This window comes from Ascaphus truei, chromosome 17 (assembly GCF_040206685.1).
Source record: "Ascaphus truei isolate aAscTru1 chromosome 17, aAscTru1.hap1, whole genome shotgun sequence".
NCBI classification, from domain to species: Eukaryota; Metazoa; Chordata; class Amphibia; order Anura; family Ascaphidae; genus Ascaphus; species Ascaphus truei.
Window position 1 is genome coordinate 41331336 of NC_134499.1, and position 20182 is coordinate 41351517.

The window sequence follows — 20182 nt, forward strand, 5'->3', positions numbered from 1 at the left end:
ACTCTCCCCCCCCTCCCTCCACGGACTCGGGCTGGAGCTGGAAAGTAAGTTTAAACACACACACGCAGGCACTCATTCATACACACACACACACACACACACGCGCACACACAGGCAGGCACTCACGCACTCATACACACACACGCGCGCACACACAGGCAGGCACTCATACACACACACACACACACACACACACAGACAGAGGCAGGCACTCACGCACTCGGGCACACACATACACACACAGATAGGCATGCACGCACTCAGACACACACACAGAGAAAGGCACTCACCTGCTGTCCCTCCACACTCCTCCCCGCTCCCCAAAGCCTCTCCTCCTCCCGAAGCCTCTCCTCCTCCCGAAGCCTCCCCTCCCCATTGGCTCACAGCCACACACGTCACGCGTCAAAGCTAGAAAACACCATTCTCTGGTGTCTCCAGCGGCTGACGCGCTACAGCGTGTAATCAGCTGTGCAGCCAGTGGGGACCGGGACCGGCTCGCGAGGATTCCCCTGCTGGTGGGGAACTCGCGACCCGCCGCCCGCGCCAACGAGCGCAGCGGGACCGAGGCCTAACAGGTATTGCACCACACTGTAGCATATGTAGATTCCCCACATGGTCCCTATCTGCGATTGGGGGGGGGGGGGGGGGGGAGAAATAACCGTTACATAAGAAAAATAGGTTTTACAAAGTGACTTTCAGGCATACACAGTGTACATCTTAAGCACATAAATTGATTCACCATGTCCCTGACTGTAAATGAAGATCCTTACAGAATATAAAACATCTTGCAACCTTCTAAGGTAATAATTCATTTTCTCAGGTTAAATTAGTTTGAGTGATAAACAGTAGAACATTAAGAAAACACAAAGGCGAGTTTGAGAAAAACAAAATATATGAGTGAGGTTTTCTATGCTGGTTCCCCAGGAGGCAGCAAATGTTGCTAGCTTTCATGCACATAGATGGAGAGATAATGTATTGTGTATTCACAAAACAGCATGTGGGTGTGATGTATTACAGAACGTAGACAGAGAATGGGAAAATAATCTAGTTTTACAAAGACAGAGAAACACCCATTTTTACTGGCATAAACTAGGAGTTTTAAAACTGTAATTTCTATTGAAACCTATGTAATAGAAGATAGTATCTGAAATAGATATATTTAGTTTACAGATGCTTGCATTAAATGGTTTCTTTTGAAAATGTGCAACAGTATATCTTGAAAATCACTAGTTACTATAATACACAGTTCTTGTTATTAATCTTGTTAAATGCATACCACCAGAATTTCACAAGGTTGTTTTAAGTTACGATCTTCTTCAGATGTAAATATTGTATAACAAATTAATTTAAATGTCATCACACTATTGAATGACTAAATGATAGTTCAGTCTCAGGCCAACCTTTAGATTTTAGATACCCGGACACATTATGGCTCCTGAGATACTTACATGGAAAAGCACTGACAGCAGCAGAACCTCCAGCTGGGCGCAGAAAATGTCTATTTAAAGGGCCCTTGTCCCACGGGACAATAGGAATCCGTAACATCCTTCTTGCGGCTTCCTATTGGCCCACATGACCTTTAAACTGCTGTGAGATACCGGCATTACCTTCCGATGTCTCTTTGATAAAGGGCTACGGCCTGAAACGCGTCAGAGTGTTTTATCTACGTGTCACCACGTGTACCATGGAATAAAGGTACTTTTATTTTTATCACATTGGGGTGTAGCCCCTTGTTTCTTCATAGCTGTGTGCTCCGCTTTTTGTTCCTGATGGACGTACTTAGATATTATACAAAAGTGGCAAATTAAATATACTATTTATAATACTTATATTGCACAGCAATATGTCTAATTCTCTATAGTTACTTTACTTCAATTTGAGTATTTATGGTTTTGCAATGGTTTTATGATTTATCTACAAAAGGGGGAAAAACATATTTCCCATTAACGAATAACAAATCCCGTTTTTACACACGAGTAGCTTATACAATCTGTTTTTGCAAATACTTAAGTCATTAAAGCACTAAAGGTTCAACCTTCTTTTTTTTTTATAAATCTCCTGCTGACAGATTTTCCAGTCAGTAAATGAATTTAAAGAGGTGATTTGTTTTATTTTGCCTTTAAAGTCCTAAAGAGGGAAAACAAATTAAATCTTTGTGCTAAGACAAATTAGCATTTCAATTAGCAGGACTGTGCTAATACAGTCTTGCCTTTTACTGATGTCTTTGCATTATCCAGCCAGCAGCGCTGCTTTTTGTGCAAATAGAATGTTACAATGAATGTTCTGTTCCAATATGTTCCCAATTTCAAGCTCAATAACCGCCAGCCAAAATACAGGTGCCATGCTTTTTTCCATTTACTATATTCCTGATGTTGTACACAATTTAAAAAGTGCTGTTGGCACATAGCAGCTTTCTATTCTCGGTGTGTGGTGGTGTTAAGGGTTAGAAGCTTGGGAATTCGGTTTCATGAACTTGGCAGCGGTAATAAAAAGGTATGAACAGGACACGTAGTAGATGCAGAATTCAAAACATCTCTTGAACTATTGTACGTGTGTTACTTACTGTAACTATTGTCTACCTGCTCCAATAGGCATTCGCTGGGGTTTATATATTATACTTCCCAGGTGCAAACGTGGGGCAAAATCAGTGCATAACAGCACCATACTTACAGTGTCAAAGAAAAGAATCCCATTGAAAACAACTGAAGTTTTTCCTTTATTTATTAATATTATCATTTATTTAAAAAATGCTAACATATTCCGTAGCGAAGTACAATCGGGTTGGAGGATGAAAAAAATAAAATATCAAACAACATACATTGTTATGTTAGGAAGGGTCCCGTCCCGAGAGCTTACACTCTGTAAATATGGTGCAATTGTTTCTCACTGGTTTTGCCCCATGTTTGCAGCGAGGAGTCTTCAGTAAATAACCCCTCATGTCCCCAAGTTCATGTTAGTGGGGCACAAGAAGTGCAAAGTACATATGCCCGTACTTGTTAGGGCAAAAAATCTGCATCATGTGTATCAAATAAAACATAAAATCAACTGAAATCAGTAGGATTTTGCCTTTGATCCATTTCCCCCCCAGAATTGCACCACATTTGCTGTAAATACATATTGGCCGTAAATACCAAGAGATTTAGATGAAAATGCCCAATTCAGCATCAATTTGCTATTACTCCAAAATGTCCTCAATACTTGCCCCCCAAATTGTGTGAAAAATCAGAAAGTTCATAGAAAACATTTAACTTGTATATTGAGGATATTAATTTTTTATTTAGAAGCCTAAAGTCCCAGAGGACATTATTACCTGTGATGTATGTTTTGCTTTTCAGGCTATCACTGTCCTGTCATCAGATACAAAATATGAAGCCCTAGGAATAAAAATGTGCACCTCAGTATACTGTATAAAGGTCAGATGCCCCTAATCACTGAATGTACGCACACACTACATAATAACTCTGCACACATGCACACCGGCAAATGCTAAATTGACACAATAGGAGGATCTTCCAATAAGTCTCTTATTGTCAATGCCTCTAATTGTTGGTTCACATTTAGCTCCGCTTACTTCGGTTAAGCAGCGCTCCCTGTTGCATTTCTTGCTTTGTTTATTTATTTTAGTTATAGGATTGAGGTTGGGGGTCCCTGGAGCAGGGGGTCTCCGGAGCTGCACTGTGATAATTTCATCCGCAGGGGGTCTCCGGAACTGCACTCTGTTCATTTCAGCTCTGAGGACGCCCTGCTTACTGAGATACCTCCGCAGGGGGTGCCGGTATCTCTGCAGGTTGCAGCTCCGACAAGGCTTGTTGGGGCTAACATAATGGTGGCTTTAAATGTCCTGCATCTTGAAAGCCAATAGGAAGCCGTGATGTCATCCCTCGCAGCTTCCTATTGGTCTAGGTGACAAGGAACATTTAAACACGAAGACGGAACTGGCGTCCCCTATGGGAGTAAGTATCTCCGTAAGAAGGGGGTCCCCAGGGCTGAAACTATCGTAGTTCTGCTCCAGAGACCCCCTGCTTCAATCCTATAACTAAAATAAATAAATAAACAAAGCAAGAAACGCTACGAGGAGCGCTGCATTAAGTAATTTCAGGAAGTGGTTTTATGTTGCATTAGGGGAAGCTAATAGTGAGGAATTACACTAATGCAATGCACATATTATATTAAATGTGTATAAAATGTAGTGTTTTAGCCCACTGTTTTTTCCCATCCATTTATGAATTTAATTATAATATTTCCTAATAAAGTGTAAATATACTGTAACTATGTATATATTTCCCAAGACATGTTCTACAGCGATCCTTATTCTAGTTTTTCTTTCTTTTCATATGTGTGTGTGTGTAGGTGGCACTAAAAACAAACTGTTAAAGAACATGTTTCAAAGCTACAAATTAAAAATACAGTTAACAGAGCTCTTTCCCAGGGAAAACAAAGCTCCCCAAGCCTCTGGGAACGGCATACTGTACTTCAGACATTGTGAGAACAGCACTCACAGAAACTGAAATAACAAGACCACACAGCTTTCAAAACTCATTTCATCCTGGCATTTTGTTTTTCAAGTATTCAGTCTGAATGCGCGCTATGCGCGCTACAGATTTTGAAGGATAATTCTCTTCTGCTGTACTTTTGTATAGATCTCCAAAGGACTAATTCCAGCATTTTTAAGTAAACAATGGTTTTGCTTCTAAGTACAGTAGTATGTAGTAGTATGGTAGTATGTTGTAGTATGTAGTAGATGATACATAGCCACAGTGGTTAATGTGGTGTAAATTAGTAATTCTACTGTACCTTATTTAAGGTAATTTTACACGCATTTAACATTGGGGTAAAGCTATTTGAACCATATTTTAGAAAGATCTATACAACATTTATGCTTAGAAAGTAGAACTATTCCTAAAATAATTACATTTTTCTTTTAATAACAAGTGGAACTGTAAGTTTGACAGGACAAAGAAATAGTGATAATCCGAGGTTGAAAATAAAATAAAGTGGTACTCTGAGGTTACATAGTTACATGATGAGGTTAAACAAAGACATACATATGTCCATCGGTTCAATCATAGTTACATTTAGACGGCAGATACGTTATCCTATATTTGTATTTATAGTATATTGATCAAGAGGAAGGCAAACAAAAACCCCAGTGACACATTATCTAATGATATCTCATATGGAAGCAAAACTAAAATTCCTTCCTGACTCCAAATATTGGCAATCTGATTACTCCCTGTATCAACAACATTCCCATGTATATTTATTGGGTATATCCATGAATACCTTTCCTTTCTAAAAAGATATCCAACTTTTTTTTTAAAGATATCTATTGTATCTGCCATCACAGTCTCCATGGGTAATGAATTCCACACTGTAACTGCCCTTACTGTAAGGAACCCTTTCCTTTGTTGCTGGTGAAATCTCCTTTCCTCCAACCTTAAGGTATCTTCCTGTGTCATTGTAAGTAGGCTGTAAATAGAAAAGTACTGATACTCGTCTTTACCCCCTACTACCAACACACTTACAACACTGCATACTGCACTTATAATGGTAAGAATGCCAAAAATAATACTATGGCAAAAAATCCATCATTCTCAATAAACTTAATGGGCCTTATTTATTAAGAAGAAAAGTGTTTGCTTTCATGCCAGAAAACCCTTTATGGCTCATTTAAGTTAATGGGCCATAAACGGACATATTTATGTGGTGTTATTCCATTAGACACCTTCCTTAAATGGTCTATAAGGGGCTTTATTTACTAGGACATATTGGCAGGGGGCATATGGAGCAGTAGTGCATAGTAAATATAGCCCAATGCTTTGTTCTGTAGACCCCTTGAGAAGCATAAGAAGAAGATGAAACTTGTATCAGCAGCCTGACATTACAACAGTCTACCTTAAAGTATATGTTTCAGAGTTATACTGTTATACCGTACATGCCGAAGTACTTATAAATACAAATCATTTTTGACATTGTGCTGGCAAGCATGTTTATTTAATTCATGATTTTCAGCACAATCACAAATCCAAGACTTAGGGCTCTATGCAGTAAGCAGCGGAAAGGCATTTCTCGCCACTTTCCCACCTAAAAAGCCTATGTGTATTCAGAAAGGGGCCAGAAAGGGGCCAGAAAATGGCGAGATTAAAAAAAAACACCAGTTTGGCTGGCGGTTTTTTTTTTTCCGCCGGTAGCGGGGCGAGAAGGCACTTTCCGCCAAAAAATCCAACTTTTTCCGCCACGCTATATTCTAGTAGAGGCGAGTAGCTAAGCGGAGCTATTCGCCTCTCTAGAATAGCATTTTGCTGGCGGATCAGCCACGCAAGAAAAAGATGAGTGGCGGATGAGTGGCGGATCGGCACTTAGCACTTAGAAAAAATTCTGGCCTTTTTCCTGGCTGGGATTGATGCCGGGGGTCTCCGGAGCTGATACCATTAATATCAGCACCAGACCCCCCCGGCATGCATCCGAGGCAGGAAAAATGCATTTAAAGTCCTCTTCATTACCTTAGCGGTTAACCGCTAAGGTAATGAAGGGGTTAAACAGCTGTGCCAGCTTTATTGTGGGTAGCGGGGGTGGGTGAAGGGGGTATTTGGCCCTTGTTGTTTGTTTAGGGCTTGCGGGGGGGTTGCGGGTGCACTTAACCCCTTCACGACCGTAGCGGTTAATACCGCTAAGGTCATGAAGGGTTTAAGGCCTCCCGCTACCCACCCGCAAGCCCTAAACAACCACCGTTGGGGCTAATACCCCCTTCACCCACCCCCACTACCCACAATAAAAAAAATACACACAACAGCCCCACACTAACTAAATATATATATATATATATATATATATATATATATATAGATAAATATATATATATGACCCCAACAACACCTATACCCCCCTAACATACAAAACAGTAATGGGCACAATTACTTTTATCCACAAATGGCTAATAGTGCAGCTGTCCATTTAAAATACATACAGAACAATAAAGACATTAAATACATATAGCACTCACCCATGTGCGGCTGCCACGATGAAGGCCATCCTCATCTTCATCCTGCCCATGCCCCATCCGCTTCTGCAAAACAGACACAAGAATAAAAACATCCAATGTAATGTCCCCTAACCCCTTAATCACCATAGCGGTTATTAACCGCTACAGTCATTAAGGGGTTAACCCACCATCACCCACATACCCTCCCCCACTAACCCCCCCCACCCCCTGAGGCCTAACCACCCTCACCCACTACCCACAAGAGAGGCCTACCACATACCCTGTGGGCCAATACCCCCTCCCCCCAACACATACAGTACAATAATGTGCCAAATAACTATTATCCACATAGGGATAATACATTATTTGGCCATTATTAAACACATTAAATACCATAGTAAAATAAAGAAAATTCTACTAACCTCATCAATAAGAAGGCTCCGTCGCCAGCATCATCCTTGGGGTCCGTTGCCAAAATAATAAATAGCCAATACATATCAATGCCATTAACATACCAATGAAGCCCTTAATCACCTTATCGGGTACTAACCTCAAAGGTAATTAAGGGGTGAAGCCATCCTGCAATGGCAACAGCACTTATGCATAACATCCTCAATGAATTAAAAAGCAATTTCCTAAACAAATCTCATTTAATCATTCAATCTGAAGCCTCAAATGCCACTTAAAACATTGCATTTACAGTGTATACATGTAGCATAACATGTAAGCTACATGTACACGCTGCAAATCAATGTTAACAATACAATAATCCAACTAAAATAGCCTGACATCACAAGAAGTAAATTATGTAATGCAATAAAGTCACCATCAATGAATTAACAGACATGAATTACATCCCTAAACAATTAAAATACCATCCATACCAATTACACAATTAACTATAGCTATCGTTACAGAGAACAAGCTCAAAACATACAAAAAAGGACACCAAAAATTACAATATACTAAAGCAAGCCTCTCCATAACCTACAGTACAGCATAGAAGCCCAAAAATTACAGAGAGAGAAATAAGAGAAAATTAAAGCTAGGCATCCACAGTGGATATGCAAAGTAAATCAGAATAGTTGTGTAAGGGTAAATTATTTTATTCCCAGAGGGCAACTAGAATAGCTGGATCAGCAACTCCCATAATCTGATTAGAGATGTAGGACAGAGTAAGTACACAGGAGATATTGATTAGTAGATATTGCCTTTACATCTAAGTATTGGTGTTGGTTGTGTTTCATAAGGTGATGTGACTTCTGATATCTGTTATAGACTAATAACCATGGATTGGATGCTGTTGTTCCCCATAATCTATAATGCCAGTCTATTTCTCCACTATAGAACTCGATGAAACGGATGGAGCGAATGCAATATCAGCACTTTCATCCATGTTTCCTTTCTAAACAAATTGGATCTTGGTTCTGGTTTTGCCTAAATTTGATTTATTTAGTTTGATTTCTACATTTTGGAGGATTTTGGTTCTTAAAATCTCAAGCGTTTTAGTTTTGGATTTGGTTTTGTGAGGTTCTGGTAGGTTCTGATGTCTCACACCTGGTTTTGTCCATCTCTAACGTGCAAATTTCTTATAGGTGCCTTTTCCATTTATCACCTGGATGCCAAGTTTACATAAATGGAAGTGATGAGCCTTGTGATAACTTACACTGGCTCTGTGCACAGTATATATCAGATGGAAAGGAGCAAATCTGAAACTTTAGCCCATCTTTGTTATGAATATGTTTTTCCTCTTTCACAGACGCAGAGTGTTAGCCATCTCAGATGGGATTGAGCATGTTGGAAATCTCCGCTGGGAATTAGCACTTTGTCTTCTTGGTGCATGGACTGTTTGCTATTTTTGCATATGGAAAGGGACAAAATCAACTGGAAAAGTAAGTGTCATAATGCTTTTTAATTTATTATGTATGTTATGCTACCCGTCATGTGCCGACCGGAGGGGGTCATGCGCAGAAAAAAGGGGGTCATGCGCAGAAAAAAGGGGGTCATGCGCAGCACGGAGGGGGTCATGCGCAGAACGGAGGGGGTCATGCGCAGAGGGTCATGTGCCGACCGGAGGGGGTCATGCGCAGAACGGAGGGGGTCATGCGCAGAAAAAAGGGGGTCATGCGCAGAACGGAGGGGGTCATGCGCAGAACGGAGGGGGTCATGCACAGACTAGAGGGGGTCATGCGCAGAGGGTCATGTGCTGACCGGAGGGGGTCATGCGCAGAATGGAGGGGGTCATGCGCAGAAAAAAGGGGGTCATGCGCAGAAAAAAGGGGGTCATGCGCAGAACAGAGGGGGTCATGCGCAAAGGGTCATGTGCCGACCGGAGGGTGTCATGCGCAGAACAGAGGGGGTCATGCGCAGAAAAAAGGGGGTCATGCGCAGAATGGAGGGGGTCATGTGCCGACCAGAGGGGGTCATGCACAGACTGGAGGGGGTCATGTGCCGACCGGAGGGGGTCATGCGCAGAAACCGGTCATGCGCAGACCGGAGGGGGTCATGCGCAGAAAGGAGGGGGTCATGCGCTGAACAGAGGGGGTCATGCGCAGACCGGAGGGGGTCATGCGCAGAACAGAGGGGGTCATGCGCTGAATGGAAGGGGTCATTCACAGAACACAGGGGATATATAGGGGAGTATTTGGACGCTCTTTGACCACTGAATACTGCTGATATGAGACTACACTATTATTATTTGTTTTGTAAAGCTTGAACAGCAATTTGAAGAGCTTAACGAGGACTACGTACATGTTTTGACCACTGTTATATAAGCAGACTCATGAAGTATGTATGGCTGGATTGCCTCATCATTATTACTTACCTTCACACTTTGCAGTATCATTCCAAAAGGGAAACGCTCTGTGAGCATGTTATTTTTAGCAATCATTTTAATGGTAATTCTCCTTAGGGGATTCATCAGAATTTCTCCTGTCACTGATTAATTTAATAAAATGAACATTTGAGATTTTTTTTCTGTGACCTTTATTCATCCCGTATTTGAGTTCTTTTGGTTTACATATATTTGCATGGAATTATAATGTAGCTGTAACATACATTACAAATAGAATACAATAGAGACAATTGTTTTATCAGTTTTTCTTCTGCTGCTTCAAACAAATTCATTGTTGCAAGATCACAATATTTAAATGCATTTGCAGTAATATAATACAGTACCTTAATAGTTTGGAAACAAAAGGTACTGTGGGGAAGAGTCACTAACCTCTGGTACAGGTTAACGCGCTGGGATCCCACATCCCGCATTAACTGACTCCATTGGAGTCAGGAAGGAATTTATTTTTCCCCTTAGGTGATATCATTGGATAATGTGTCACTGGGGTTTGTGTTTGCCTTCCTCTGGATCAATATACTGTAAGTACGTACGGATATAGAATAAAGTATTTGTCATCTAAATTTAGCACAGGTTGAACTAACTGGACGCATGTCTTTTTTCAACCGGATCTACTATGTAACTATGTAACTATGTAACTACAGTATGTAACTATGTAACTATGTAACTATGTAACTATGTAACTACAGTATGTAACGATGCAAACTCAGTTACTGTAGGATCCCAGGGCATGACCCCTTGCAGAGAATCTCCCCTTCTGTACAGATGTAGCAGGACTTATTGTTTCTAGCATGGCAAGCTGCATGACCGCGGCCAACCCAGTGAGGACTGTCACCCCAGCGCAGTGATATATAGTGGTAGCGCTATCTCAGGGGTAGTGAGGATAGTAAGTCCTCTCACATCTGTATGAGACCCTGAAGAAGGCACCGTGACAAAAGGTTACACAAATCAAACATTTTTATGCGCGTGACTTTATCAGATGTAGGAAAAACCGTGTTAGCTAAGTTATTTATATTTATTATTTGTAACACACTTATTAGTAGGATAATCTACATGTGGATTGTTTGACAGATAAAAGGGAAACAGTTTATGACACAGCCCACAGCTCATCCCATTATATGTATAATATGTATACCACAGAACTTCCCCAACTTCTAATGTCTGCTCCTTGTACTGTAAGTATACTGCAACAAACGCGCACACACAGACACACACACACACACACACACACACACACACACACACACACACACATACACACACACACACACGCGTGCGTGCGCACACACACACACACACACGCACGCACACACACACACACGTACGCACACACACACACACACACACACAGTACCTTGCATTACAAACAAAAGCACCAACCAGTTAGATATCAATGCTAAAATACACAGAGTATTCACACATTTTATGACCAAACACCATTTTTACAGCTGTATATATCTAATTATGATGCATCTCATAGATTCTCGCATCATAGGATTAACATCTTGGCCCTAAACAAGTAAGCTCATTGTTATATATAGGATTAAAAAGAAACTATAGTAATAAACATAAAAGCATTCTGAGATAGTCACGGGGTATGTTGAAATCACTATTTACCTAGTCAGAAATGTTGTAGATAACATATTATTTGCAGTGTTTTTTGCTTGTTTTTCACAGAGCAGAAGGAAAATGCAGGAAAAAGTAAATCATATTTTAAAACAGCCCCAGAAAGATAAAATTAGAATGAATTAACATAATAACATACTAATGCAATCAGCTTGCGGTTAGAGCTAAATCATGTACAGTATTTCTAAGAGAATAATGGACTGTTGGCTGGTGAAACATTAAAATATGTTACTTAATAGGCAACATTTACTAAGCTGAACTATTCCATAAGACACTTTCCAGCACATTAAGACACTGTACGGCCCTTTTATATACTGCATGGTCCCTATGCCATTCTTTCACTTACTGTATTTTTTGGTACATGAAAACAATCAGTCAAATTTGTACAACAGTTTGTGTAAATTAGGTTTTCATCCTGTATAAAGCACATTTCTTTTTTCACAACAATCTACAGTAAATCATCTAGTTTTATATGCTGGAGGGATACTAATTTGCATAGATTTAAACCTGAAATTGGGATATATATATATTCCTTGATTTTCATAGAATAAATGGTATGTCAACTTTATTAGATAATCTTTGCAATTTTCTGTTCTTCACGTTATAATTTCTCTGATCTGTTTCGTACATACAGTGCAGTACTGCATGCTATTTCTTTAGACGTGATTATATATTACTGCCAGGGTTCTTGTAGTGTTAATAAGTACAGATGTGTAAAAGTGTCTCAAATACTGTACAATTGTCGCAATCATTTTGGCCAAGTTGTAAAAGGCTAAAGTGTATGTAATGTCAGGCAGCTCTGGCAGCAGCTTAGCTTCCTGCGAGAAAGTAAGGGGGAGATCCTGGGAAGGCCGCTCATTTCTACCTAATAACGGGACGGTCCATAAATAAGGAACGTACGTTATTTTTCTTATTGTTAACGAGAATCCTCAAAGCTAATCAGATTGAAAAAATAACAAGTGTTAGCGGGAGCGGTAATTGTATTTTTGGGGGGAGGTAGTGGTAATTATGTCTTGGGGGGGTGTAGTGGTGTCCGTATTTGGAGAGGGGGTAGTTTTGTATTGGTAGGGGGAATTGCATGAGTTTTGGGGGGCGGGGGGTTGTGTGTGTGCCAGGGGAGGACGGGGTAATGAGTGTGAGAAGGGTGGGGATTGAGTGAGAGGGGGTAATTGAGTGATAGCAGAGGGGGGGAGGAGAGAGTGGGTGTAAGAGAGGAAGGCTAGTGAGTGTGGAAGAAAGGAGGAAGAATGGGAGTCAGAGGGGTGAGAGAAATACAGGTGTGAAAGTGGAGGGCTGACACGGGAGTGGTGGGGGGGCTCTTGTCCTGGAAATCTGTCGGCGGCCGTCGCTGGAGATGTATCTGATGCTACAGACAGGGGAGGTAGACTTTTAGTAGATTTCTTTATAACTGCACATCTGTTTGCTGCTTGGCCTGCAGTGTTATCATGCACACTCAGTTCTACTGCAGCTCGGTCCTGGTGAATGGAGCTTCCCATTAGCAGCTTTCTATTCTGAACCTCTGCGGTATGTAGCTGCCTGGTTTGCTGCTCGGTGGCAGTCGTGAACGTTGCACTCTCGTGGTTCCTCAGTAGCCTGTTGTGCAGCTGTTACTGGCGCCAAATGCAGGGTTATAGTTTGTTCAAAAAGTTCTGCAGATTTTGGACTATCCCTTGCTGGTCATGTTGATTGGTCATTTGAAGATGGCGTTGCCAGCGTACTTTGGTGACGAGGTGCAGCACAGGAGGGTGGACCTTCAAAAACGCAACAGAAATGTTGTTAGATTAATGTGTAATAATGTAACAAATGTGTGCGGTTATTTGCAATTCGCTTGTAAAATAATATATTTTAGATACATGTTCACGGAGATTATGTACATTATTAAAATTGTACACGATACATCGCTGATAAATGGAGTCTTACAATGACATACATTTCACGTGACATGGATTTAAAGGTGTTCCACCAAGGTGTTTCATATTTGACATTATTTTGATGTATGAAGCAGGGGGTATCTGGAGATCCAATCAATTTTGTTCAGCTCAGGAGACCCCTATCTTCCCATCTAGGGGGAAAACTAATATTAGTTACATGTAATACTGGTTTACACACAGTTCATGGACATTTTTTAGTAGCCCTTCAAACATTTTATATTACATTTACCTTGAATACTGTATGTGACCTGCATATATTACATACATGTAAATACAACTATCATAACATATCAAATACTGTATGTATCATTAAACTCAGCTTACAAGCTTCTTCATCAGTGTACAAGATAACGTGCTGTTGCATGAAACGCGTTGGTGCAATATAATTTTGATCTGCTATTTTGCCATTTTGGAGTTGCCTTGGGGTTTTTTCCTCTTCTCAAAGTTGGAACTCGCTGGCTGTGCTCTGTCTTCACACGCTATCTCCTTATTTAAAATGGTGTGTTTAAATAAGTGATCGGAGAACCTCCACCTGTTCCTCTTCGGTGATTGTCTTCTTGGGCCACTTGATACTGGACTGTCCGTGGAAGGACACTACGGCTCTTCATAGCATTCGTAATTTCCCTCCAGCTGCAATCTTTTTTTGGCCATCGATGTCTTGAATGCCAGCCTGCCAAGGATAGCATCATAAAATGCCACTATCTTCTCAATCAAGACAAGATTGTTCTCTCTGCTGCAGCAGTGGCATGTTCAGTTTCAGGAGACTGTAGCGTTGCCTCCACTTGGTCTTGGTGCTGCTCTGTATCTCCCTGCAGACTCCTCCCACACTCCACTGCCCTGCCCCTCTCCTCTGCTCTAGTCCTCCTAACCTGCTGTAACCCGTGTCTGATCTCTTGACCTTCTCTTGTAATCTCCTCCACTCACCACTCCTCACACTTCCTCTACTCACCCCACTCACTGCACTCACAAGACTCCTCCTCGCAATCATCTCTCACAATAATCACACACTCTCACAATGCACACTCTTCCACACAATTACACGACAAAAAACAAGACACAGACAAAAGACAACTCCAAAGGAAAGAAAAGCAAACAAAGTCAACCACACAGACAGACAAATATCACAAGACAACCCACGCAGAAATCGCAAGTAGTAGAAAAACTCACAAAATCCTCCATGTAACTTCTTATGGCCAAGTGTGTAATCTCTCCCTCCCCACAGTGTGTGCTAAGAACATGGGTTTATATACTCTTACACATAGCATAGCAAGACTTTGCCGTCATTTTACCTGTAATGTGAGATTTTAGCGCCACTTTAGCGCTTACCACAAGATTGAACTACATTTTTCATGAGAGATCGTGTGACTTTTGTGAAGATTACATTTTTGAGGTATACCTACGTATGTGTGGTACAAACGCGGGGTTTTTAATTTTTTTTTACTGTTGCACTATTAACTCCACTTTAATGTAGTTTGATGTATCCAGGCCTAAAAGAGAACATCAAAAAGAAAAAAACACAAACGGCATTATGGTGCATTAACTTTTGGAACATATTCATTACACACATAAGTAATGCCCTTATAAGAAATAATTGTTATAATCGCATATCACCATACAACAGTATCACACTTTTCTAGCAGCTCTTTTCAACATGATCTCTGTAGTAATAGCTTGTTTTAGTTGTTATACTTCTTCTGTGTGTATTTTCCTTGGCTATTATATATATATACTGTATATAAACCCAATGTCTCAAAGTGAAGCATGAGGATTTACACTTAATCCCAGAACTGGCTTGTTCCTCTCGAACTGTGCAGTTATTTCTCACCCCCACCCTATGGAATGACTTTTCTAATATCCGTTATCTCTTCTCTGCCTTCTCCCTCTCCGGATCGGCTCGTTCATATTCCACTCCTTACGGCAGATGGTAATAGATGGTAAGTGGCCGTGTTCTCTAGAATTAACATAACAGGCCTGAGGCACATAGCAACATGTCCATATTATCTCCGCTCCGCAGTCAGCCGCAGCCTTATGTGTATATATATATATATATATACAGCTGAACCACCTTATAACATGGTGCTCAGGATCCACATACTGAGACTGCATTATAACCGGGATCACGTTCTAACTGGGATCGTGAAATGGCCGCCACGATCAGCGCGCGGCTTTCAATTTAACTTTCATGCGCAGAGGAGGGCCACATGACCCTTCTCTGACCAATAACAGCCCAACAGTGAATACATTTTATATAATACACATACAGGAATCAAACCCATGACCCTTCATATGCTAGTAGCAATTCTCTAGCTGCTACACCACAGGGTTGGTGTGCTGAATCTGACTATAAACACACTTAACATCTATTGGATTGCATTGTGCAGTAGATGTTAAGTTTATCTATGAGTCAGATTCATCACACCAACTTTAAATAGTGTATTATATAAAATGTATTCACTGTTGGGCTGTTATTGGTCAGAGAAGGGTCATGTGACCCTCCTCGGCGCTCAAAATGAACAGCCGGATGAAGCAGGGAGAGGAGAGAGCTGCCGATTCCGGGTAAGTCAATAAAGCATTGAATGTTATTAAAACAAAAAACCCTTGGAGATATTTATCAATCGGGAGCCACACTCAGACCGCATTATAAGCGATCCGCGTTGTAGTGGCTCGCGCTATAATGGGGTTGAGCTGTATATATATATATATATATATATATATTTTATATATATATATATATATATATATATATATATATATATATATATATATATATACAATAATATATCAATTAAAGATATACAAAATAACCCACTATTTAAATACCTTATTTTGGCCTTGCACATACTGTACAGTACCATACAGTTTGAATTTATCCCTAAAAATACAGTATATATCAAAAGAGAAAGTGACTGAAGTAAATACAGCAATCTTTATAAAAATGTAATCGCTACTTTTTCAGATATATCGTTTAAAATGCCTCTTTGCATCCTATCATACATCAAATTATTCTGGGGCTTGATCTTAAACAGAGTTGTAAAACGTTGTCTAGAATAGGGATGGGCAACTCCAGTCCTCAAAGGCGACCTGCAGGTCAGGCTTTCAGGATATCCCTGCTTCAGCACAGGTGGCTCAGTCTTATGCCACCTGTGCTGAAGCAGGGATAACCTGAAAACCTGACCTGTGAGTGACCCTTGAGGACTGGCCCAATCCTGGTCTAGAATGTATGAAATTGACCTTGTCTTATATGCAACAAAAGTTCAATCAAGAGGCGTTATGTTTTTTCCTATCAATGACGACTCTTGTCTAGTTTTTTCCCCCTGAAAATATATGTTTCTTTGAGTAACTATACAGAGCTAAATGAATTCAATAATCCGCAAACAAAGCGTAAAGGGACAAATGAAGAAAATAAAGATGTGGGAAGAAAGATCTTGTGAGGAAAGGAAACTAAAAAGGAATGATTATATCTTTTGAAGTACCTTTTGATTCAAGTAATGGCAAATAACAGTCCTTCATGGCAAGGCTTTTAACAGTCAAACCAAGATTGATCTCTGTATTCAGCAAAGTATAGAAGAACGTCCATGAGAAGCATGCAGAGTTCCCACTCTTTAATGTCCCTGTGAGAGGCAATAAACAGCAATTGAGATATTTCTACAGTATTCTGTGCTCCCGAAACATTTCAAACGGGTTCAGATCTGTTAACTCTGGCATCGAGTGTTTTGATGTAACTTTGGTTCAGGGGGGATCGATAAAATGGAAACAATGTAACAAAGGGAATTTCTTTTTATTCTTTGCTATTGACATGCCTCGAAAAAGGATCTATAACAAATAAAAGTGGATCTTTAGAAAGAATATCTTGAAAGAAGAAATGGTATAAATAAAGTGACACTAACATGTTATTATGTAAAAGCTGACTAATGTTATGTAATGTCTCTAATTAACCAGTTCACAGGAGACCGAAATGCTCGAGCAAAACACAACAATTGAATAAGAAAATATGAAATAGATATACTTTATGTTTACTGTTGAGTTCACTACATATAAAAATTACATACAGTACTTACTCATGAGTTTTGTGGCACTAAATTAAATCTATTAGGACTACCTGTATACTGTATATATGTAAACATTGGAAGCTTTACGGTAAAGATTGTCTTCGATACAAAATACTGACATTAGTTTGGACTTTGGAAAAATTTAATTCATTTTAGAATTTGAGAAATATTTTATTTCAATACACTATTTATTTTTAGAATTTCTAAATACATGCAGGAATAAATTAATCCTTTTTAGATATTGTACCCATTTCTCAATCCAAATGCATGATTAGTTATGATATGATCTTACACTATATTTAAACACATATTACTGCAAATGTATATCCCAAACTCAACAATTGTATACATTAGGACAGTGATTTCCAACCTTTTTTGTTTGGGGGAACCCTTGAAGTATTTTGAAAAATCTCGGGGGACCCCTATCTGACTGACACCTATTAGGTTCGACAGGGGTCAGTCACAAAATGTCACACCTCATGAGCCCCCTCTATTTCCCACCCTTTACCCATGTATTTCTTTCCCCTCCATCTCACTCACTCTCCCCCCCCTCCCGCCTCACATGTATTTATCCCCTGCGTCTCACCCTTACTCCCTCTTTTCCTCACTCACTCCCTCCCCCTTCTCTCCTCTCACTCACTCTCCCCCCCTCCCGCCTCGCATGTATTTATCCCCTGCGTCTCACCCTTACTCCCTCTTTTCCTCACTCCCCCTTCCCCCTCTCTCCTCTCACTCACTCTCCCCCCCTCCCGCCTCGCATGTATTTATCCCCTGGGCCTCACCCTTACTCCCTCTTTTCCTCACTCCCCCCCTCCCCCCTCTCTCCTCTCACGCGCACGCGCTCGCTCTAGCTAGCAGCACGCATGCATTTCAGCTCTGGGGACCCCTTGCTTCTGGAGATACTTGTGACTGAACGCTTTCCTCAGCTACCAGGGTTCACAACATGTCTGCAGTTGAAAGTTTTCCCGGCCTGTGGGCCAATAGGAAGCCATGATGTCATCAGTGTCATCAGTGGGCTTCCGATTGGCCCATGTGACGCGGGAGGTTTAAACATTAAAGCGCTGCTTGCTGAGCCGGAGCAGCTACCGGCACCTACTTCAGAGGTAAGTATCTCTGGAAACATGGCTTCCCCGGAGCTGAAAGGAACAGTTTTCAGCTCCGGAGAAAGATCCGGAGACAGCTCCGGAGACAGCTCCGGAGACCACCTGCTTCAATACTATGTATATAAACAAATGTAAAAATGTGTCATCTTGGATTGCTCCTTTAAGTTGCAAATATAAAATAATTGTAACAGGAGACTTGTTACTGTGGAAGTGCCTGTGTTATGTGTGTGTGGAGTTGGCATACTCAGTATGGCGATTATTCATAACTAGTCCCACTTTGAGGTGGGAGGGTTTGCAATAAAAGGCTACACAAATGCTAAAGGTTTATTTCTGTGTCCCTACAGGGGCCTCACTAGCTACCATTGCATTATGCTCACTGATGTGGTTTTTCCCCCTTGCTATAACTATTCCTAACAAGTAGAAAGTGCACATACAGCTGCCCTATAGCAGGCACCATGATATCTGCTGGCGCGAAGGTGTGGGTGTACTGGTGTGTTAGCCCCACCCCTTTTTTTGCATACAACTTTTCCATTTAGGAGGGCGCTGCACCTGATGGCTGCTCCAGCGGTACCTCCTGTTTGTAGACTGATGGCTGCCCCAGCGGTACCTCCTGTTTGTAGACTGATGGCTGCCCCAGCGGTATCTCCTGTTTCTAGACTGATGGCTGCTCCAGCGGTACCTCCTGTTTGTAGACTGATGGCTGCTCCAGCGGTACCTCCTGTTTCTAGACTGATGGCTGCCCCAGCGGTATCTCCTGTTTCTAGACTGATGGCTGCTCCAGCGGTACCTCCTGTTTGTAGACTGATGGCTGCTCCAGCGGTACCTCCTGTTTGTAGACTGATGGCTGCTCCAGCGGTACCTCCTGTTTGTAGACTGATGGCTGCTCCGGCGGTACCTCCTGTTTGTAGACTGATGGCTGCTCCAGCGGTACCTCCTGTTTGTAGACTGATGGCTGCTCCAGCGGTACCTCCTGTCTGTAGACTGATGGCTGCTCCAACGGTACCTCCTGTCTGTAGACTGATGGCTGCCCCAGCGGTACCTCCTGTTTGTACTGATGGCTTCTCCAGCGGTATCTCCTGTTTGTAGACTGATGGCTGCTCAGCGGTTGCTCCTGTTTGTAGACTGATGGCTGCTCCAGCGGTACCTCCTGTTTGTAGACTGATGGCTGCTCCAGCGGTACCTCCTGTTTGTAGACTGATGGCTGCTCAGCGGTACCTCCTGTTTGTAGACTGATGGCTGCTCAGCGGTACCTCCTGTTTGTAGACTGATGGCTGCTCTGGCGGTACCTCCTGTTTGTAGACTGATGGCTGCTCAGCGGTACCTCCTGTTTGTAGACTGATGGCTGCTCAGCGGTACCTCCTGTTTGTAGACTGATGGCTGCTCCAGCGGTACCTCCTGTTTGTAGACTGATGGCTGCACTGGCGGTACCTCCTGTTTGTAGACGGATGGCTGCTCCAGCGGTACCTCCTGTTTGTAGACTGATGGCTGCTCCAGCGGTACCTCCTGTTTGTAGACTGATGGCTGCCCCAGCGGTACCTCCTGTTTGTAGACTGATGACTGCTCCAGCGGTAGCTCCTGTCTGTAGACTGATGGCTGCTCAGCGGTAGCTCCTGTTTGTAGACTGATGGCTGCTCCGGCGG

The 20182-nt window shown here is 41.6% G+C and overlaps 1 protein-coding gene across 3 annotated transcripts in view; it reads left to right on the plus strand.

The window, feature by feature from the left end:
• The window catches only part of SLC6A11 (solute carrier family 6 member 11), an 87015-nt gene that overhangs the window by 29130 nt on the left and 37703 nt on the right, over positions 1–20182 (plus strand). For all 3 annotated transcript variants that reach the window (XM_075574935.1, XM_075574933.1, XM_075574934.1), the window contains exon 6: positions 8742–8874. In XM_075574935.1, coding sequence (XP_075431050.1) covers positions 8742–8874 — 133 coding nt within the window. The remainder of the gene's footprint in view (positions 1–8741; positions 8875–20182) is intronic.